The following is a 21,565-nucleotide window of genomic DNA, read 5'->3' on the forward strand; positions in this document are numbered from 1 at the left end:
AAATCAAGAACAAAAACTTTCTAATTTCAAGATTATCATTGTTGTACATTGTTATACATCTGACCTTTGAAACATATATTCTCTATAACCACTATCTCTTACTTTGTGCAAAGTTCATCTGTTATCTAAATAAATGTCAAATTTGGGATCTTGTTAAGCTTTTAGCTTCAGTAAAATAACTATGAATTTCTGGAGTTTACTCAGACAGTGTAAAAGAAACATTTATTTCATTGATTTTGACTATTCAACCTTTAAAATTTCAGAGTGTATTTGTTCTTGTGTTATGAGAAAATGATTTTGTATTCTTTCCATGTCCCCATTTATTTATCTGCTTTCCAAGAAACTTTCCCCACAGGAACATCCTGGTGACTTTTACTGCTCTTTTATGAGTGCTTTTCCACTGTCATAATAATTTGGTTGGTTGGTTTTTGAGGCAGCAAAGCCACCAAATCAGGGCCTGTGTATGCTCACAAAAATGATTTTTTAATACCAGAGACTCTAAAAACAGACAGAAGTTTGTATTAGAAAATAACCATGAAGACATGAGCTTAAACAACAAATAGTTTATTTAGCACACTTAGTGTAATAAATAAATCCTTGCACATGGTAATTCCCTAAGTCCTCTGACCTTTTTCCAGAAGTCCCTGTTCCTGTACATGAAATGCTCTATTGTCCCTTTTGTGAGGACCAGCACAGGCAATCAGAATTAGGCTGACTTTGGAATTGACTCTTTCAACTCCTCAGAATCTTCTGGCTCAAAATAAGGTTCCAAAACAGGTTTTAATTTGACTTCTTCTGGTGGCTTGTGAGGCTCTTCTCTCCTCTTCTCTCCATCTTTTAGAAGTGGAACCAATGTTTTCCAGTGCTTCCCTGAAACTAAAAAGGAAAGGAATGGTTAATCTTTTGCCCTCCACAGAAATAGAAGAAAATATACAAGTGGTTTGAACAGGAAGCTGCTGAAAGAAGAAAGAAGCAGGAAGAAAGGACTTTGTGGTTTTCTTCCCCATCCTGTTCCACAAGTTTTCCATATTTCAGGTGCTAAGTGCTGACTGCACACTGAAATGCTTTGGTGCTGGGTGCTGAGCTCCCAGCCTCTGGGGCTTGGGGTCTCCAAGGCAGCTCCTTGGTTTTTACTGCAGAGTCAAACTGTGAGCAGTGAGCCCATTTCATCCTCTGCATTTGGTGCTGGCTGAAAACACCATCAGCTCAGTCACTGCATTGTCAGTAAGTGCAAAGCACTGACTGCCCCCCATCAGTTAATCCATGCTGCTGCTTTCACCAGAGTGCAGGATTTGGGTCTCTGAAAGCCTCACCTCTGCCAGGCTTAATGGAGAAACTGAGATTTCGTCTGAGGTCCCCAGAGTACCCAGGGTCCTCGTTGATGATGCCCAGATTAGTGTTCCACGTGGACCAGTTCACTTCATCAACCCTGGGGAGGCAACAACAAACCCAAGATCTATTCTAAGGATCACCAGACAGCTCCAGGATCAGTTTATACCACAAAATGTCACCTCTCAAGCCTGAGATCCGACCCAAAACCCAGATTAAACTGACCATTGCAGACACTATTAGTGCTCTATTCTTCAGAGTGATCCAGGGGGAAAGTTCTGCTTCCCACCACCAGATACTTGAAGCTGTTTGTCTACAAAAGCTTGTTGGCTTGATACACAAACAAAGAGGTTACCTGAAGCACCATCTGTAATCATCTTGGCCATCAGGGGTGATCCCCACCAGGACCTGCTTCCCAGAGCGGAACGAGTGCCTCAGACAGTTCAAGTAGCTGTTCTCAATGTCCAGGATTGTGATGGCTCTCTGCCAGGTAAAGGGAAGCAGAGCACTGAGGGACTGCTGGTCAAAGTCAAACAAATCCTGAATTCTTGCTTTGTTTTAAAAAGCCTGAGTTTTTATCATTGTCAACATCTTAGAGCTGACACTGTAACTCTGCAGCATCACCCTTTGTTAAAATGTCACTGAAATTGCTGAGTTACTGCCCCATGAATAAAACTGTGAAGTTCCTCTCTTACCTCCAACAAAAACTGATTCTGGTAAAGATTGGTTTTCCCCTTGCATAATCTCCCTCTTCATAGTCTGATCAGGATTTTCCATCATACAAAGCCAAATAATTTAGTCCAATTACAAAAATACTTCATTGCTTACATTCTGAAAATCTGTGGAACACTGGCAACATCTGCTTAGTCAAAACATCAAATATACATGGAAAAGGAGCTAATACACTTTTTTTAGGAGCTGTTCAGGTGAATCAGAAAGAAGCAATGACTTGCTATTTAAATACATCTCAGCTCCTAAGGATTCTTTCTGAAATCTCTTCTGACTCCCCACACCTTTTTTTTGGACAGCAGCCTGACAGAACCCACACACCTGGAGTTTCCAGATGCTCTTGCTCTCCTGTGCAATTTTGTTGACAGTCTCTCCCATCAGTGCAATGAGCATGTTGAGCAGGAGGATGTAGGTGAGGATGACATAGAGCACCAGCAGGATGACAAACACAGATTTGAACCTGTAATTCTCTGTGAACTCCAGGTCCCCCATGCCAATGGTGAACTTGAAGAGCTCCAGGCAGGTGTAGTAGAGGCTGTTGTAGGAGGTGCGGCCCCGTCTCAAGTGGCAGCACCTGGCATAGTCAGAGATGTTTGTTTCCTGCCCCTCGTTGTCATCTTCAATCAAAGTCACCACAGCTGGGGCAAAAAGAGAATTCACACAATGGAAACACAGTTTGAGATCATAACTTCATTGCAAGCAGTGAAAAGGAGCAGAGAGCTTACACACTTTCCCTCCACGGCACGTTGACCTCAGGGAAATTGCCCTATAAAATATTCCCCAGAGCTGACACCCTCTTAGCAGGTGCTGGCTCAGTTTTCTCCACATAGAAAAGGATGACTGGTTTTCTATTCAGCTTTACAACTTTGAAAAGTTGTATGAAATTACTACAAATAATCGTTATTCTGAAGAGATTTTTTTTTAAATTAGGTTAATTTGTTAGTTTTTTTGTTGGGATCAAAATGGCTAAGCAACTTGAAAAGCTAACTTTTCTGAGATTCTTTAAGGTAAAAAAAAGTAACTCCAAGTAGAATATTACCTGTGGAAAATCCCAAGAGGAATACAAGATAGACAAACATGAAGCGACATAAATCTCTAAGGATCATCTGTAGCATGTAAACAGAGGAAAAGATTTTAAAACTTGAATGTAAACTGCAACAAAAACTGGTAGAAAATACTGCTTTGGCTCAAGAATGCATCTGCTCTGAACTGGCTGTTCATGCATTAAGCATTATTATCTAGCTGAGATAATAAACTTTAATACAGAAAACATTTTTCTCTTATCCATGCAACAATTTACCCACAAATGCAACACATACACATGGGAACAGTTTCCTCTTTGTGAGCACAAACCACATAAAGGGAGTTTCATCTTTCTTCCCCTCTTGGGCTGGCTGGCTACAGCACAGAGAGATTTATTAGCCAGCTACTGCCTCTTGTCTAATTGCTCTGTTTGGCAACATTTTATCTATACCTAGAGAAATTTCCAGCTGGTAGAAAGCTGGGCCATCTCCCACCAGAGCAGCCTGGTGAGACTGGTGAGGCTGTTCTCAGTCTCCTTGCATCCATGCCTACCCAATTACAGTTCTTTTCAAGCATGGTAGGTAATAAAAATAATAATAATCATCATCATCCTATCAAGACTGCTATAAAACATACGGGTGAAGAGCAGAGGGGTTTTTTTACATCACTTACATTTTATCACTTCACTCAGAAAATAATAACAAAGGGTAGCAGAGTCATATGAGAGGCAGACACGGCCTGGAAATGGGGCTGCAGGCAGAGGTTCCTGCGGTGGGGCTCTGCTGCCCCCTCAGGCGCTCCCTGCACTGACCTTGGCGATCATGACCGAGTAAATCCCCATCTGCTGGAAGCCCCGCGTGTAGTAGAGCATGTTGGCCCAGCCCAGGGCCAGGGAGAACACCATGGAAGCCACGTAGAGCTCCTGGCCACAGAAGTAGAGCACCACAGAGCTCAGCAGGAGCAGGGAGTGGACGAAGCTGGAAGACAAGAGTGGTGTGAGTGCAGAGGGCTGAGCTGGCCACAGGTGCTGGGAACAGAGCAGCCCCGTGGGGGAGAGAGCAGAACAAGGGATTGTCCAGCTGGGAAGAGAAAGGGCCTTGGAGAGGCTTTCTGCATAAACAATGTGTAAATCCCACCTGGAGATCTATTCCTAACTCCTGCATGACACACTGAGCATTCAGACACTTAATTTGCTTTACCTCCACAGGAGGTCACTGACCCAGACCCATGTGTTCAAGGATATCCACTGGCAATTCTGAAGACCCAGGGAATTATAGCAAAGCTCCTATCACAGGTGGCTTCAGCCTCAACTGCAGATCCCATACACTGAGATGCAATCAAAGATATTGGAGCTTACAAAAGAACCTCACTGTAGCCATCAACTATCAGTGTCCTGAGTGATGGGCGCCTCTGCACGAAATACTGGATCTGAAAAGGGAACAAAGACCAGGTTTGCATCAAGGAAATGTTAATATCCCCTGTGAATTAATTAACTAAGCACTGACTCCTGTATCAGGGAGCTGGAACCCATAAAACACCTCAAAGCCAACACTGGTGCAAGATCCAGGGAGGACCCTTCCAGTAACATCAGGTCAAGGAAAATGATTTGTACCTCTTGACTAAAACATGGATTATCTAAGCAGCCAATGTTCATGAATAGGAAAAGCTTGTTTGATTCTCTCCTACACCTACCAAACAGCAAAATGAAAATTTTCAAATATCTTACCCCTCTGAAAAAGAAATAGAGGCCTCCCAGTACACTCAGGATCTCTCCAGTTACTCGAAAATATTCCCCAGTGCTGTAACCAAAGGTAAAGGGAGGCTGTAGAAGACAGGAAAACAGATATGTTCAGCAGAACTGGGATAGAAATACCTGGCCTTGCCTGGAAGCAACTCCATTTCTGGGGGAACAGGGAGTGGTTAAATTTCTCAATGTGCTGCAGCAAGGGGGCAAGACTGGGAAGCAAGCAGAGTCAAATCTCTCTCCTGCCTTTTGGAAAGGGGAAAATTTGGATGCTAAGGGCACGCATTCAAATTGGAATATCATGCAGTGCGTGGTTCCTCTGACACATGACAGGATAATGTACCTTTTCATTCTTCTGTACAGGTCTGTAGTAAGCAGCTGCAGTGAGGATGGTGATGTGCATGGTGTAGACAAAGAAGTTGAAGTAAAACAAATGCTTGACAAAGCGGTCCCACTTGTCCTGCAGCAGCCTGTTGAGGGGCTCCACCAGCAGCATCTCGTGACGGTTCTGTGCAGGAGCAACAGGAGAATTTTGGTAGGACCAGAATATACTGGACTTTGAAAAAACCCATACTCTATAAAATCTTCAGCAAATGATCCCTCTAGTTCCCTTAAGCTCAGGGTGGAGGTTGCTGTTTCATGGAAATGAGGGAAAAGATGCTCAGTGTGGAAGATGAGGCTCTCCCCAGGCAAGGAGGTGCAGTACTCACTGGTGTCTCGCTGCTGTAGGCAAGGATCTCCAGCACTGAATTTTTCTCACAGGTGTCTATACAGGACAGGTCATAAAGAGAGGAGTGGACAGGTCCATAGGCCCATTCAGTGAACTTCCTGGACAAGTGTCTGCACTCGGGGTCTTTGATCTCCCGTCTGAGGATGTAAGCGAAAATCTAATTGCAAAAGAACAATACAACCAACATTTCAGTGCTAATGAACTTCTCATTCCTCAGCCTCTCCACAACACAGGAAGGGTCTTTTCTCCCCAGTTCAACTGAGCTGAAGCCAAACCACTGGAGCACTGCAGAGATCACAGGATAAAATAAACACAGTTAATTTTCTCACTCTGTGGTGGGAGATGAGAAATACAAACACCTCTTACAACTTGGAATTACTTGTTTCAAAACTGCAAGAGAAAAAGAGAGATGTTACACCTCTCTGAGCAGTCACTTTGAATGGGGACTGCCAGAAGATGAGTTACATCAGCCAGTGTGAAATAAAAGAGCTCCAGTGGTTCAGATGATATCAGAGATACACTTTCTGTTTCCTCTGGGGCTGCCTTGCATACCAGTGGGGTGTGAATAAACCAGCTGGGCACAGACACACTCACTCTTTGTAGCCTTTAAGGACTGTGCAGTTAAACAGCAGCATCAGTTCCTCTTAACTAAAAGGCCTCAAAACTGAACTTCTAAAATCCATTCTGCATAAATGTTTTACATGTGCTCTCTATAATGTGACACAGCAATGGGACAGTCAAACACCTTTGTTCACCTACCCCTATCTTCCCTGTTTTGGCTGCCAGAGTTAAAGGAGTCAGCCCTTTCTTGTTGGTGAGTTCTTCCAGCTTGAGGATGGGATTAATTTTGGCACCAAGGATCAATATGTTGTTGTACATCTTGGTCACAAACTTGGTGTTATCCTTGGTGTTATCTGCAATCTCCACCAGTGTGTGCAGGACCATGTTGCCCATGGAGTCTTCAGCAGCAATGTTGGCTGCCTGGTAGGGATTCTCCAGGAGGAACTTCACAATGCAGAGCTGGTTGGTGCAGGCAGCCAGGGACAAAGGCAGCTCTCCTATGGCAAGCAATGGGAAGGAGTGGTCAGAAAGCCCAGTACTAGAGGTGCATAAACAGAAACATCACATTGGTTTCATCTTTCACCATGAGAAAAGATTAATCTCTCTGTCTGGAACAGCACTAATTCTTGTAATAGCTGTTAAAATAGGTTTTCTTTAGTTTAACTACATCACAGAAACACAGCTGCTTAAAATACCCTGCCAGGACAGGAGCAGGTTACAAAGGATACAGTGCTCAGAGAACAAAGGAAAGCTGACACCAGGCTCACACTGAACACCATCAGCTACCAACTGTGCTTCTTTATAAGCTCAGTCTTTGGGAGGAAATATTTGGCCTAAAGGTGGAACAGCCCATCTGGTACTTCTGAGCCTCCAGTCCCACACAAACAGGATTATTTAACAGCTTGCACTTGGGATGCTGCTAGGACAACTCCATCAATAAAGACCATACTGTGCTCACTCCTACCAAAATAAAAGCCAGATTTCCCTTTGATTTTCCTGAAGAACTCCCCACAGGCTCTGGCATGAACATCTGCTCCATTCTGGACCAGGAGCTTCACCAGGTACATGTTCCTCCTCTCGATGGCAATGTGAAGAGCAGTCTGGCCTGCAGAGACATCCATCAGACAGGAATCCTCAGCATTTAGTACAGACTGAGAGCTTTCAGCACTGCAATTCCCTCAGCTCCATGTAAGATGCTGGAACTGAGAGCTCTGCAGGCTAAAAAGCTCTACAACTGAACAGGGAAAAAAGCCACACAAACAGCAAATGCAAGTCATTAAATCACTGTATATCAAAAATGGCAGCATATTGCCCCTAACAGGGCACAGCTCCAGCACAAAAGCACCAATTGTCAATGACACACCAGAACTTTGGGGTGCATAAAGCCTCATGCACAAGACTTTGAGAGCCCTGCCTGACCCCATTGCAGTCTGAGCACCCTAAGCATCCACTGCAGCAGCTGCTTCTCTTACCCTTGTAGTAGTTGTCAGTATATTCTGCATTAACAAACTCTTTCAGAGTTCCAGTTTTCCTTGCAATATCCAGCAGCAAGGGAATGGTATCATTTTTCCCATCATGTAGATTCAGCATGGCTTTCAGTAAACAGGTTTTGCCAGTTTCAGGCTCTGTAAAACAAAAAATTGCAGGTATATAGAAGTGATTACAAACCCACCATCTAAACCCAGGCAAGCAGGAATTAATGAGGTTCTTTTCAAAAGACAAGAAACCTCATTTAGTGTTTCACAGAAAATTTCAGCTCCTGCAACCTTCCAATCAATGGGTTGCCCAATCAATAGGGCTATTAAAGGACCTCCTGCAGACATGTCACATAATTATCTTTTTTATTTTCATCTCAGGAGCACTACTGGAAGAAGAAGAAGGCAACTCAAGGTATGTGACACTAAAAGATACCTTTGAACTCCTCATCTGTGAGATGCTTGAAGGTTCTGTTAAGGTAGAGTAGCAGGTCACTGAGGTCCTTTGTGTTGCCTTGGGCTACAGCATCAAAGATCCTTCTGCGGTCATAAAATCTGAAAGCTTTTTCTGAGCAGCCTGTGATGGAATCCGTAGATAGGAGCCTAACAAGGGGAAATGTCAGTTACCTCATGTCAGATATTTAGCAGGCTTTTTATCAACTACCAGAACACTGCTCTTCATTTGCTCAGGTGAAGTAGTAAATGCTGCAGATCAGAATAGGTACCTCTGCAAAGACTAAAAGAACAAAGTCTGCAAGCAACTCTCCTGATAAAATTACAATTCTGTTGTTGAAAAGCTGAGAACAAGTGATCAAAGAGGCATTGAAGCTTGGCAGTGTAACTGCAAGCCTGGAGCCAGGCAATCCCTTGTTCTCACTCTGAACCATGTCCATTCACTGAGCAGCCTCAAGCGAGTGAACTGAGGCCCACTGCCAATTTTGGGCATAATATCCATGGAGATAGATATTTTTAGAGATGCCAAGAGACAACAGTTATTGTCACTTTCAGTTGCAACATTCCTTAATTTGGCATGGAAAATACTGAAACTGAAAAAATGGTCCTGCTCAAGTGGAGAGAACAAATGCTGCTCTAAGAACCATGGCCTGCAGCTGTCAAACTACTCATTACAACCAAATCTCAGCAGGCAGACTTACTTGTGAAGTTTGCCCCTCTCCAAATTCACATGGAATTTGATGACAGAAGGTGCCATCAGGTGATCCATCTGGCAGAAGGAGTCCATGGGAGCCATGTCCTTGTCACTGTCCCCCATCACAAAGCGGCCCCGTCTTGCAAAAATGTTGCTTTTGGGTGGGTGCAGCCGGGAGCTGAGTGGGCCCTGGGGGTTGTCAGGGGCTTCCTGGACAGAGTCCTCCCCATCTGTGTGTTCATCTGTCACTTCAGATTCCTCCATGTCAAAACTGCCAAACTTCTTCATCTTCCCAAGGATGGAGGACATGATGAGCCAGCAGTCTGTGAGGAAGGACACAAACACCTCAGGTCAGCACTTACAGGGCCATGAGTCTCTTTTGCCCAGGAATGTTTTCCACAAACAGAAGGGAGTGGGTTGGGTGCTCTCATCCCAGAAATGAGGCAGATGGACACATTCTCACTGTGCCCACAGCTAGAACAGTTTAGTAGGGTCTTTATTCCACTTGTATCTGTTCCCATTGCCCTTACCCATTCCAGAATGCAGAAAGCAAACCAGAGCATCCCAGAGTTTCCCTTCATTTCCCTGCAGAGCTGAGCCTCAGCTACCTCTACCTAAAACCACTGCCTCATCCTCCAGTCATTGCTAAAGCATGAACAACCTCAACCCCCAAAATCTCTGCTTTTCTTCTCTACTTTCTGACTGGTTTGTGCCACAAACCATTCTCATGATTCTATCAGGGATGTGAAAAAGCCCAGCTTGTGCCATAACCTGACCTCTGGAATGCTGAGCACAGAGGGCTTCCTGCACCCAGGAAAATGATCCCTTTAAGGGCTTTGCCAGAGTTGTGGCAGTGCCTGATGGAAAGTGCAGAGTGTGATCCTTGAGAGGTGAGTGTCACCTCAGCCATGAGGCACGGAAATGCAGAGGAGAGCTTAGCACAGATAAGAACAACCACAGCTGATCTTGTCTGATTCACAAGCACACAGAACCTGACACAAGCAACAAATACACAACCAGAGAATGCTCTGGCTGGGAAGAGACCTTAAAGCTCATCTCATTCCACCCCTCTGCCATGGCCAGGGACACTTTCCACTATTCAAGGTTGCTCCAAGCCCTGTCCAGCCTGGCCTTGGACATTCCCAGGGATGGGGCAGCCACAGCAGCTGTGGGCAGCCTGTGCCTCCCCACCCTCACAGATAACACACTCTGCTGAAGGTAGAACAGGTTGCCTTTTTTTTTTTTTGTTTGGTTTCTTATCAACCTGTTTTAATCAGACAAATATTGTCCTCGTGCCAGTGAATGGAAAATATCCTGGAATTCCAGCAGTGGAGACAGGAACACATCATATCTGAACTGCTGCACAGCTGGCTTAGAGACATGCTCTGAAAGCCCACACTGCTTGGAAATCCTACAGCTTTGAGCACAGGAATGTCACTAAATCTTTAAAAGCCTCAAATTATAAACCACATTGGAGTGGTCAGTAATTTTCTCTGTACAGTCAGCATGAAAACAACATGAACACGCTTCAAGGTTGTTTCTCTTCACAAGAAAAACATTCTGAGGGTTGTGTGCAAACCTGCATTGGAGCTGGATTTTCAGTTCTGTGGGAATAATTCATGTTTACATCAAGGGTCACTTACATTTTTTTGTGAAAGCAGGACAGGGAAGAAAATTTTGTCATTTGCATTTTCTATAATTTTGTACAACATACACGTAAATAAAACATCAATTTGCAAACTTGCACATTTAGGGTTACTGAAACAATCTATCTTAGCACAGATAAAATGCTAATGACTGCAATTTAACTTGCTCACCTTTCAAGTAATTTGTCTCCTTAGAACCACTCTGAAAGAAAAACATAATATCTTATTAACTGAATTGTCCTATAAATAAGAAATAAAAATATTTCTATTTGGAACAAGATACTAAAATTACAGAAGAACTATTGCTACAGTGAAAAAGGAATAAAACCAGTTCTATAAAATATAGAAAAAATACAGAGGGAATATAGTCATGTATAATTTTAATTTTTTGTCTATTTAAACTCATGTGGATTGAGCCAAACAGTGAGTGGCTACAGAACACACAATCAATTACTTTCCACAAAATAAATATAAATGTGCAGAATAGGTTCAATCCTGTCTCCCTGGCAATTGCTCAAACCTACATTATACATGCTTTCCTTTCTAAACCCTGGTAATATATTTGATAATGAAGACAAAGCTGCATTTCCTCATGAGTAGGAATTTGCAAGGGAAATAACCTTCACAAATCTGAGGAAGTATTATCAAAAAAACCCAATAAGCATTATCTAGTTTAAAAAATGCACAACATATTTGACCTCTTTGAAACCCACATAAACAAAAGTTTCATACAATGAACAAGGAAATATTTTGGCTAGAATGCCTTGCCACATCACAAATAACAGAGTTTAAAAATAACCAACCATGCTATTCAAATATACATGCAGAACTTACAAATACTGACAAAAATCCTGTCTTCTGAGAAATGGTCCAGCCTCAGTAAACACCCACTGATCTACAGGAATTTGGTGCCAGATATTCCTCCTCCAAGGTGCCTGGACTGCAAAGCCCTCAGAGTTTGCTTCTCCACCTCATTTGTCTGCAAAATGTGATGATTTTTAGAACCAAGGGAAGTTCACTGGAAAAACAGAGAATAGAGCAATAAGATAATTAAGAACAATTCTGGAACCAGAAGCATCAGTGGCTTCTATTCCCAGAGGTTTAGCAAAGCTCTTTACAAGAATTGCAGTAAGTTGCTGCTGTTTTTCCCTCCCCTTTAATTGCATTTAGTAATGGATATTCTTCTCCAGATTTCCTCTTCGTAAATACACTCAAGTTTGCAAAAAATAAATTAAAAAAAAAAACAAACAGCACCCAAACCACCAGACAGCAATTGTTTCTGGGGGGTCACAGTTTTAATTCCTGAATTTCAATTCAATTTACAAAACTTTGTAAAATCTTTCTTGTGTGGCTGATTTAAAGATAAATATTTTAACCATAAGCTAATTCAGAACAGAGTTGAGGAAGAACCAGTAAGTCCAAAACCCTTTTTATTATTTCACGTTTCTCCTATGTTTTTTTTAAATTTTATATACATGTATGTAAGGGTCAGGCTCTAAATACTAATGTTATGAGGAAAAAAACCCAATTTATCTAATTCTGGATGGATCTAACACCCTCAAAAATTCAGAGCTGTGTCATATATTGCTAAATATATAATTTACATAAGATCTTTTTGACAGAAACTGGTCTGGAGAAACAGCTTTTCCAGAGGCTGTTAGGCTGGGAACAACCCCCCAACTTCCTGAGATTTTGAGTAGAATATGAAATTATTCGATAAAATTATCAGTCTTTTGTTTTGTAAAAGGTGGCTGGCTGTCTCTCTAGTCTTGCCATCAATCCATGAATACATAAAAGAATTATGTATTTACCTATTTAATAGCAAACTAATTATACTCCTTAGAAGTGTGGTACTCAGAGTAACAGGGCTCTTTATTAATGCATAAATATAGATTACCAATAGGCAGCTCCTCAGCAGCATCCAAAACACTGCAAAGGCTTTTGATGCAACAGCATCATCAGCTCTTGCCTGTTATTCAATAGAAATGAAAGCAGACCTGTTGATAAAAATATATTTATAATAATGCGATAGGAAAAACAACATACAACAAATTCAGACTTTTTCCAACACCTCTGGTCAACATTTTCTCTGTAACATTCAACAGTTCTCTAAACGTGACATGGAATGGAAATGAAGCCATCTCTGTGATTAAGATCTCAGAACTCAGCACAGCTTTCTCACCATAAAAATGTCAGTCCTGATGTTGCTAATGAGCAAGAGGGGAATCCATGTCCATATTGCAGAGGAAATATGTGCTTCCTAGGAATGAAACTGTATGCAGATAACATGAAACACCTTACTTGTTTCCAAAGTTATTTGAGCAAAAGAAATGTACATGTAGACAGAAAAGTAGAAATGTTTTAACATTAAAATAAAGACTAGGAGAAGAAAGAAATTCTAAGAGAATAACATAGGGGATAAAACTTGGAACTTTTACAGGAGTGCACAAAAGCATCAGAGCAAATTACAGACAGCAGCTCATTTCTCCCAGCCCTTTCCAACATATTTCCTACCAGGAAAATGAGCCTCACAAGAAGTGTCTTTTTATGCAGAAAGTTAATGGATCTTTCCCAGTCACGCAGATAAATTTAATGTGATAATTACTCCTCATTTCACAAATGGGAATGAGAGAGCAACAAAATGTGCAGACCCAGGAGAAGCAGACATTAAATGCAGGGGTTTTGTCCCACTGTAACAAATGAGAGTGCATGTGGAATAAAGTAAAAACCAAAACATTATAGAGTCAGGAAAAAACCAGAAGCTGCATCAGGCCATTCCAAATAATGACTTTATTTACTATGGAACATCACCATAGCTGCCCCTACAGCAGCATCCACATCCTTCCCATAAAGCACAGGGAATGGAAAAATCCTCTCCACTTCCTGCCTCAGCACCTCGTTCCTGGCAAGGGCACTGCCACTGCCCAGGACCCTGCTGACCCCCAGCTCCTGCAGCTGCTGCACTGGGAACATGGAGCACAGGTTCTCCACGAGGCCACGGCACAGGGCTCTGGTGACATGGCCCAGGGACAGCTCAGAGGCCCCAATGCTGCTCACTGATGCCAGCAGCTCAGGAAGGTGTCTCTCTCCAAATATGGTTGGCTGGACTGAGAGCTTGCTGTGTTTTTGGGCCAAGGCTGCTTGGATTATCCTTGGGTAGATGGCAGATTCCTCAACCTGAAATCCTGCAGATGGGAAATAGCTTGTTACCAATCTGAAAGGGTCTTGTGTATCTCACATGTGGACAGTTACAGTAGACACTGATGCACCCGTTCAGCAAAATATTGGATATCTTTTTCTGTGCCCCAAAGGTAATTGTGTGTCCAAGATTATGAACCATAATTCTACCCTCCAGCTGTACCCAGAATGTGCAATAGCAGAAACCTTTTTCTGATTGCAGCAACTGCCTTTCCTGACAACAACAGCTACTCCTCATTGCCTGTACTGTCCCACAAAACAGTAGCTGGATTCCATGTGAATGCAACATTCACCTCAAGTACTTACTGAAAGAACAACTTCAGAGCTGATTTCTGTAGTGCAAAACCCAAGAGATTATTAAAAAACCTGTCAATGCCATGCTTAAAGCACTTAGATATTCCATGAATTTGAGTCTTAAAATCCATTAGTGCTGCGAAATATGCACCAAAAGGACTCCTTTGGACTGCAGTCACACAAAATTACAGGCTGCTGTCCTCAAATCTGCCAACTTTGCCTTTTGAAAATCCACTTGCACAAAATAACTCTGTGCTTGAAACAAAAGAAGGCCTAGAGGGAATATGAATGTGGAGTCCAAGCATGACTGTCCCAGCATGTTCAAAAGCTTCAGCAGGAAATTCCAGAGATCTGGGAAGCATGACCCAGGAATTCCATCCTTGTTCCCTTTATGGCATGATGAAACAGCTCCAGGCTTGTCCCTTTGCTTCAGCTTCCTTTTACCTTGATGATCAAGCCCAGTTTTGTGCTTCAACTCTCCTTGAAAGGACTTACCCAGCTCTTGTGCCCACTGTGCCACCATTCCCACAAATGCTGCAAGCACGTTCCCTCCATTGAGTGATGCTGCCACTGCCAAGTAGTCACCATTGAAGTAGGGAAAATAAGTGACAGCTGAGGAAGGATCTGGTGCCTCTGGAGGCTGGAAACCCAGGGGCATTGAGATGGTCAGCTGAGCAGAGGTGCTGATATTAAGAACTAAAACATACACAAAAAAAAAAAGAAAGAAAAATAAAGAGTGTTTTACTGAGCTACCCTGAAGGAGAACAATGAGAGAAACAACTTAGATACCAAAATGACCATACCTGCATCGGTCCTCTCAGTCAGACAGGAATAAACTGAGCACTGGAAATCTCCCAGAGCAATTCCCACTTTTGCTCCTTGGGGTATCCCATGCCATGCACAGGTTGTCCTGCCTGCAATACTGCCAGGGTCTCCCACCTCTGGAAGCAAGTGGACAGGAAAGCCAGATTTTTTCAGTCTGGAAGCAGAACAACATTACTGGAATAAAGCAGTTTGGGAATGTGTGGTATTACTACAGAAAACTCTTTGAAGTCACAGATGAACCTGGCCACACATTTGTGGCTGCTGGATTTATGGATGCTTTCACCAGTTTAGAAAGCTTGGCCTTGGACAGGGGCAGATTCCAGTCCAGTGGGTTGGGTAAACCAGTCTGGAAGAATAAATTGTTTTCCTTTCTATGCAATCTGAGCACCTCAGATTATACAGTGCATGTTCAGCAAGTTTAACCTACTGATGTCATATGGACAAGCAGGTCCAGGGTGAAGGGACAATCACAAAACCAGCAAAAAATGCAGCTAAGTGTCAAAGAACTCCAGTTGTCATGCAATTAGTAGTTCACAAGAAAATCATGAAGAGTTAAGTCCAACAAACTCCTTACACAATCAGCTGCAGGTGCTACAGCAACACCACCACATTAGTAACAGTTCAGTTCAGTCAGCAAAATGCAAATTTCTGTCACTCTTTCATACCTTGATGAGAAGATCTTTCACCTTGGAGTCCTGGCCTAACCTAAGCCCTGAAATATATAAGGCCTTAGCACTCAGCCCTGAAAGAGCAAATCATTAAAATAAATAAGTAAATAAATAAACTGATTCCTTCTAAGATTTCCTGTAGCTTAATAGCTCTTAAGTATTATCACAAGTAAGTCTTAGAAATTATGAAGCTCAGCTCAAAGAACCAGAGAGTGGTCACTGTTTACCATGGCACAGGTAACTGTGGCTGCACTTCTCCATCCCACTCCCCACAGAAAGGGGGAGAACACTTGTAATCACTGATAAGTCTCTCAGCTCTGCTGTTTGTAGGTATTTTTAAAATTACTGGGCCAGATTTTATCAGATTAAACAGAGCAAACTCTCAATAGCTCCTCAGTACAGGCTACAATTGATTAGAAATAACTCTGAATCCCTTTCTATCTGTAGCACATCAACAGTCAGAGCCCAGAGGTGCTTGCACTGCCTGCCACAAGCAGTGCACAAACCCCCCTGAATGGCCTCAGCACTTACATTTCAGTATTCCAGCTCTTGTTTCTGCAGTTAAAATATCCCCAGCTGGCAGCATTCTGGACAGACATCAGTGGCTTCCTCAGGTCACACAGCATGGCAACCACGTAGTCCTGGATCGTGCCAGCTGCATCATAAGCCTTCAGAAAATCTGGACTTTTAAAAAAGATGTTTGAAAAAAAATCCCAAAAAACAGAGGGGTTTTTGCTTTAAAGCAGTGAGAGAAGACAGTTTTCATTGTTAGGGGGAACTCCATTAAAATATCAAACAGCCACCTCAGTGATCAACCTGAATTTTAGTGTTTTGGTTTGGTTTTTTAAATGGAATTTGTTATCCAAGCTGCAGCAATACTTATCTGCAGATGGAAGATGGAGAGAGGGCAGCTTTAAGGAATGGGTTGTCAAAGTTCAAAAGCACAGCATGGAAAAAAATTACCAGGAAAGTAGTGATTGTTTGTGTGAAATAAACAACACTTTGTTGATCCCAGAGCATTATTGAAAAATAGGTAAATTCCCACTTGCTGTGGGATCCACAAATGATATGAATGGAAATGTACCAAATGTGAAGCAAAACAAAGCAGCTGGACTCATGACTTATGCAGCTCTGAAGATCACACCATGCTCCATAGATTTGCTGGACACACAGTGAAAAAAAACAAGACCTAATAAAAATTTCCCCATTCATTGAACCTGAACTCATTGCAGAGGAAGAGACTGGCTCTTTGAGAAAGATGAAACTGAAGAGCAAATCTTGCTGATGCCAAATCATAAGTGAAAAATTATATCCTCTGCAAACACACCACAACAAAGCAGAGCACTTGTGTCACCCCATGAGGATCTGTCTCACTGTCTGAGGAAGGAAGGAACTGAAATTAATTTAGAGACTCTGTTTTGGCATCTGGCAGCAACCAGACCAAGCATCTCTGTTACTGTTTTAGGCATGTCTGTACTTTCCACAGGGCAGCACAAAGCAAAATGACAGTGTTCAAACTGCACCAGCAGAGCTGCTCTGAGCCATGGGACAGACCAGAGTTACTCTATGATACTTTAAAGCTTCTACTCCTATATGATCAAAAGCTTATCCTTTTATTAGTGATCTGCAGTATTTTTATGAGGTCAGAGACTCTTGCATGCTTAATTGCACATAGTTTATATGAAATACTGCCATTTTAAATATTCTTTGACTACTTAATTAAGATTATGATTACAGAGAAGCACAGCCTCAGCCTGCAGCAGCATTAACGTGCTACAAGAATAATAATGTCCCATCAATCCAAGATGAGAAGAGCCTTTGGAGCAGCAATGTACCTGTTCTTTGAATACCAGAAGACTGTGGCACACCCAAATCCTGTAGCCAGGCTCACGTGTGACTGAGGCAGAGGAAGGGAGCTGAGGAAGGTGGGGCTGCAGCGCCCATCCTGCCAGGTGACCAGGTGGCTGACCCTGTCTGCCTCAAAGGCAGGGCCTGGGCCACTCTCTGACCACTTGCACCCTGAGAACAAAACAGAATCCAAGAAATCCAGTGACTCCCTGCAGCACAGCCTGCCTGGCATTCCTCATTTCTGGACACACCTGATAATTTGTTAAATATATCAGAAATAGAGCCAGTAGAGACTGTGATGAAATTGTCTTAGTCTTAGTTTTGAAATGACAAATGAAATTGTCTTTGTCTTAGTTTCCAGCCCTAGATAACATCATAATGCAAATTCTCCTTTGTAACACAGAGAATGGTATCCAAAGCCTTCCTTCTCTTGAAGAGAGATATTAAAGATACAACTTAAATACCAGGTGAGCCTCAAGAAAACCCAACCACAGTCTGCTATGAGAGGTGAGGAGCTGGCATGGCAGCTCTCACATGAAAACCTCAGCTGGGTTTTTGTTTTTTTTTTTAAATCACCACCTGGAGAATGCTGCCTCAGTAATGAACTGCCCAGGATGGAGAGCACAAAGCTGCATCACCTCTGGAGCCCAAGCAACAAGAAACCTGCATCTGAGAGTATTTAGCAGTGCACTGCAAAGTGCTTAAGAGCAAAATCCTCATGTACAACACAGCAAAGGTAGGACAGGGTTTAATTCAGGGTTGAATTCAGTTTCCCAGTCCAGCACGTTCCCTTTGAGCAGAGAACACCACACCTCTGAGGAAACTTTCCCATTCTTCCACTGGAGAGGAGAGCTGGGCTCAAGCACTGTTTGCCTGCACATTCCAGGGCACGGCTCTGACCCCTCCCAGGCCATCCCTGGACACAGGGCCAGGACAGGTCACTCACTCTGCAGCTGAGGCAAACTCTGGGTTTTGGCCACAGAGCACAGAGTCAAGAGAAAATACTCAGCTTCCTGACTCCCACAAGTATGGCTAAAAAATATAATTCTTGGGTTGGATACAGGGCCTGGAACTCACACAGCAAAAAGCAGCCCTGGAGGCTGGGAGGTGCCATGAGAAACATGCAAAATAAAGCACATACTTTTTCTTGTTTCCTCAATTCCCTGTTCTATCAAATCTCTTTGAACTGAATTTCCAATTGGCTTGCTTTTCTCATTTTAAATGGATTCTAAGAAATATTATTAGTCATAATCTAACCCTAAAGGACGCTATTAAAATTTTTATTTGTGTCCCAAAGGTCCTGGATTCACTTAGTCCTCTCAAAACAAATGAGAGCAAACACCCTCTTTCACTTGATAGAAATGAAACTAAAGTGGCATGTGGCTTTAGGACATAAAATATTTACCAATATGACATAAGAATCTGTGCCTGTGAATACACAAGGCTTTGTTATGCAGCTCCTGGGACAGCTGGGAAGCAACAACAGCTCCTCCAGTCCATCAGCCCTTGGACTTCTTTCTTTCTAATCATTTTTGGTATTTAATGTAAAATTACAGCCAGTAATGAATAGTACAGTGCCTCTTCAAGCAATTAAGACTCTGACAACTTCTGACAGGCAGTGACCAGCACTTTTGGGAAATCTGCTCTGTGGTTTACATCTTTACTTCATCTGCATAACTCCTGTTATAATAAGAATTGTATAATTGTCCAGATGAGCACACTACAGGGTTAAGTGCAGGAGACATGGACCCACTCTCTGGAAGCCTAAGACTTCAGAAGGTCCATAAGACATTAGCCAAGAAGATAATCCATCCCTGTCTCACAGGGCTGGCAATCCAAGGCCTGGATTCTTCCAATATCCTCCCTATCACAAGGATTATCTGGGCATTTGCACAACCAAGCCCCACATGACTACCATGACTACCTCACTGCAGCTGACTTTGTCTCTGAGGTCTTGGCAAGCAGCTGAGCATCCACAATCCTGACCACACTCCTTTCCAGCTCCTACTAACAGAAGCATAAGCAACAAAATGAATGCAACATGACATTAATGCATGACTTGCTAGGAAAAAAAAGTCTTGGGATTTTGGGAAAAAACCAGAGTTTTTGAGATGCTGGACAGCATCTAGGTAAGGGGTTTATGAGGTGAATAAAATCCCCCTGCAAGTTATTCACAGGATGCAGAAGTTCTTTCAAAGGGCAGCAGATAGCACGTGATGGAGAAACAATTAACAAGGCACAAATATGCTATTCCTCTTTTATATTAATAATTGTGCTGAACCTGCAGGGATGTCATTAGGCTAAATCCTTTATCATTAACTATACTGAGTAGCTGAAATTTCAGCAAAAAAAAGCAAAATTCCCATAAGAGATCTTCTGTTAATTCTGTTTTAGAGAAGACCAAAGTGATGCAGCAGTTTAATGTTACAATTTAATTTTGTGCATCATAATACTCTGATCAGGAATGTTAAAGAATGAATGTTACCTTTATCACTTTTCCAAAACACAACCCCATGCATTTGTCCAGAAATCCCAATGTGGGTGACTTGCTGAAGCTGCTGCTGAGGCAGAGCAGCAAGGCATTCATTCAATGCTCTTATGATTTTCTGGACATCCTGCTCCATTCCCTGCAATCACAAAGCATTATCCTGAGCATGAAGCCATTAGGATTCACTCAGTGTATTTATTAAACAAGGCTGCTTTAGTCAGAAGTGAAGGACAGAGTTCATTTAGTTTAATAGCATTTATGAGAGTAATATTCACTACTAAACTGTAACAAAAAAAAAGAAAAGAAAAATTGCAAAAAAATCCCACAAACCCACAAAAACTAAAAATCAATACTACTAAGTTGAGCCTCTTAAGCTGAAGGCCAAATAATTTTTGATTTCCTAAATAACCACACTCAACTGTAACTTTAAAAAAATCCATGACCACTGACTACAAGCTTTCATTATTTCACCTTATCTATTGCTCTTCATTCTCCTCACAGAGCAAAAAATCCATGTGTTCTGGCAGGTGTGCAGCCTCCCCTGCCTCTTTCCTAAAGCTCCTCCCTGTTTACTCACTGATGATTTTGGTGATGCTGATATTCAATTTCTGGATATTCTATTCCTAGAACCACCCAGCAAATTGACCCAACAGTTCCCCAGAAGCTTTCACACTTTCAAAGGTTCAGGTTACTTTGTGCCAGACCGGTATGACGTTTACAAAACTATTGCAACAGAGTCTACAAATAAATGTGAACTTTGTGCATAGGTACTTTAAGCTGCAAAAATTGGCAGGAGGAGGGTTGGCCTGTTTGGTATCCTTGGTATCAGAAACAGTGCACATATTTTATGATTCTGATTAATCCTTTTTTTAGATTGAGCAGCACAATGGATGTGAAGATCTTTAACAGGAACACTTCTTCCTGGTTATTTTCACAGGGAGTTTCCAGTTATGATTTCACCTCACACTGAAGTGCTAAATAAAATACCCTTCCAGTTGGCAAGTGGTTGATGTTTCCTTACTGGGAGTGTCAAAGACAAGGTGGTGGCTCATGGGAGAACAATTTTACAGTGTCTTAGGCAATTTTTTCAAAACCTGGGTCCTTTTTAAGTCAAGCAGTTCTGCTTGACTTCCTTGAACGGTGAGCAGGGGGTGTTTTAATCCTTTTGATACCCAGACATATGCTGCTAATCTGGGCACCAAAACAATCCAGGAAAGCCACTGCACTCTGCGCAATGTACCAAACAACCCAAGCACTGCAAGGCAAGGCCGGCGTCCTGCAATGCCCCTCAGCACTCCCTGAGGGAAATTGCAGGACAATTGAGCCCTTACCTGCGATGCAGCTCCCGGGCTATCGCTGTGTGCCTGCGTCTCCCTGGAGCAGCTCTGTGCCAGCGCCAGCCCTCGCTCTGTCCCTGTCACCAGCGCTGCCTTCACCGACGTCGTGCCCAGGTCAATGCCCAGCACACAGGTGGGCCCGGGCCCGCCCGCCGCGGCCATGAGGGGATGGCTGTCACCTTGTCACAGGCGGAACAACACCCACCAAGCTGAGCCCCTCACGGCCCCCGGTGCCGCCCGAGCCCCTCTCGGCCGAGCCCCTCAAGGCCCCTGGTGCCGCCCTGCGGGCTCGCAGGGACGGGGCAGGACCGCGACCTGGACTTCGCCCTCAGGCTGGAGGTACTCCCTGCCCTCAGCGCTCCCCGGTCGCTACCCCTCCACTGTGACAGTAACAGAGCGCCCCTTTCCCAGCTAACCTGCGCTGCTTTAAACCATGCTTTTTATCCAAACCAAACCACCACGGCGCCCAGCCCGCCCTGACCCCCGCTCACGGCTCTGCCCCCCTCATGGACCCGCTCCGCCA

The 21,565-nt window shown here is 43.1% G+C and overlaps 2 protein-coding genes across 11 annotated transcripts; both read right to left on the reverse strand.

Moving 5' to 3' along the window:
- Positions 1-548: 548 nt before the first annotated feature.
- TRPV1 (transient receptor potential cation channel subfamily V member 1) lies at positions 549-13,142 on the reverse strand. 5 transcript variants are annotated; one of them, XM_077188876.1, is made up of 18 exons: positions 12,567-13,142; positions 11,219-11,363; positions 10,556-10,586; positions 8,746-9,061; positions 8,028-8,194; positions 7,589-7,741; positions 7,081-7,221; positions 6,315-6,613; positions 5,536-5,712; positions 5,169-5,333; positions 4,808-4,903; positions 4,439-4,509; positions 3,893-4,058; positions 3,098-3,164; positions 2,380-2,696; positions 1,685-1,812; positions 1,314-1,429; positions 549-876 (listed from the first exon to the last, which is right to left on the reverse strand). In XM_077188876.1, the coding sequence occupies exons 4-18, from the start codon at positions 9,045-9,047 to the stop codon at positions 707-709; spliced, it is 2,535 nt and encodes an 844-aa protein (XP_077044991.1). In that variant the 5' UTR covers positions 9,048-9,061; positions 10,556-10,586; positions 11,219-11,363; positions 12,567-13,142; the 3' UTR covers positions 549-706. The 5 variants fall into 5 exon arrangements, with proteins under 5 accessions (XP_077044991.1, XP_077044990.1, XP_077044989.1 ...); XM_077188875.1 differs by having other exon boundaries at positions 11,219-11,402; XM_077188874.1 differs by having other exon boundaries at positions 12,282-13,142.
- Positions 13,143-13,159: 17 nt separating this feature from the next.
- SHPK (sedoheptulokinase) lies at positions 13,160-21,564 on the reverse strand. Of its 6 annotated transcripts, none has more exons than XM_077188880.1 (7): positions 21,459-21,564; positions 19,703-19,844; positions 17,205-17,388; positions 15,901-16,053; positions 14,680-14,855; positions 14,372-14,572; positions 13,160-13,569 (listed from the first exon to the last, which is right to left on the reverse strand). In XM_077188880.1, exons 2-7 carry the CDS (start codon positions 19,839-19,841, stop codon positions 13,175-13,177), a joined length of 1,248 nt encoding a protein of 415 aa, XP_077044995.1. In that variant the 5' UTR covers positions 19,842-19,844; positions 21,459-21,564; the 3' UTR covers positions 13,160-13,174. The 6 variants fall into 6 exon arrangements, with proteins under 6 accessions (XP_077044995.1, XP_054503026.2, XP_077044996.1 ...); XM_054647051.2 differs by having other exon boundaries at positions 21,037-21,564; XM_077188881.1 differs by lacking the exon at positions 17,205-17,388 and having other exon boundaries at positions 15,901-16,048; positions 21,037-21,564.
- Between the last annotated feature and the right edge of the window lies 1 nt (position 21,565).

Source organism: Agelaius phoeniceus, chromosome 20 (genome assembly GCF_051311805.1).
Source record: "Agelaius phoeniceus isolate bAgePho1 chromosome 20, bAgePho1.hap1, whole genome shotgun sequence".
NCBI lineage: Eukaryota > Metazoa > Chordata > Aves > Passeriformes > Icteridae > Agelaius > Agelaius phoeniceus.

Bases quoted from the DNA above. Each gene is read 5' to 3' on its own strand.
- TRPV1 (XM_077188876.1), bottom strand. From the start codon at position 9,047: ATGTCCTCCATCCTTGGGAAGATGAAGAAGTTTGGCAGTTTTGACATG. The intron at 5,334-5,535 runs GTGAGTACTGCA...GCTCCTGCACAG, and splicing joins CCTACAGCAGCGAGACACCA to AACCGTCACGAGATGCTGCT. The intron at 4,059-4,438 runs GTAAGCTCCAAT...CTTGTCTTCCAG, and splicing joins GGCTACAGTGAGGTTCTTTT to CTTCGTCCACTCCCTGCTCC.
- SHPK (XM_054647051.2), bottom strand. From the start codon at position 21,204: ATGGCCGCGGCGGGCGGGCCCGGGCCCACCTGTGTGCTGGGCATTGAC. The intron at 14,856-15,900 runs GTAAGTGCTGAG...TTCTGCTTCCAG, and splicing joins AAGAGCTGGAATACTGAAAT to ACTGAAAAAATCTGGCTTTC. The intron at 14,573-14,679 runs GTATGGTCATTT...TGTATGTTTTAG, and splicing joins GACTGAGAGGACCGATGCAG to TTCTTAATATCAGCACCTCT.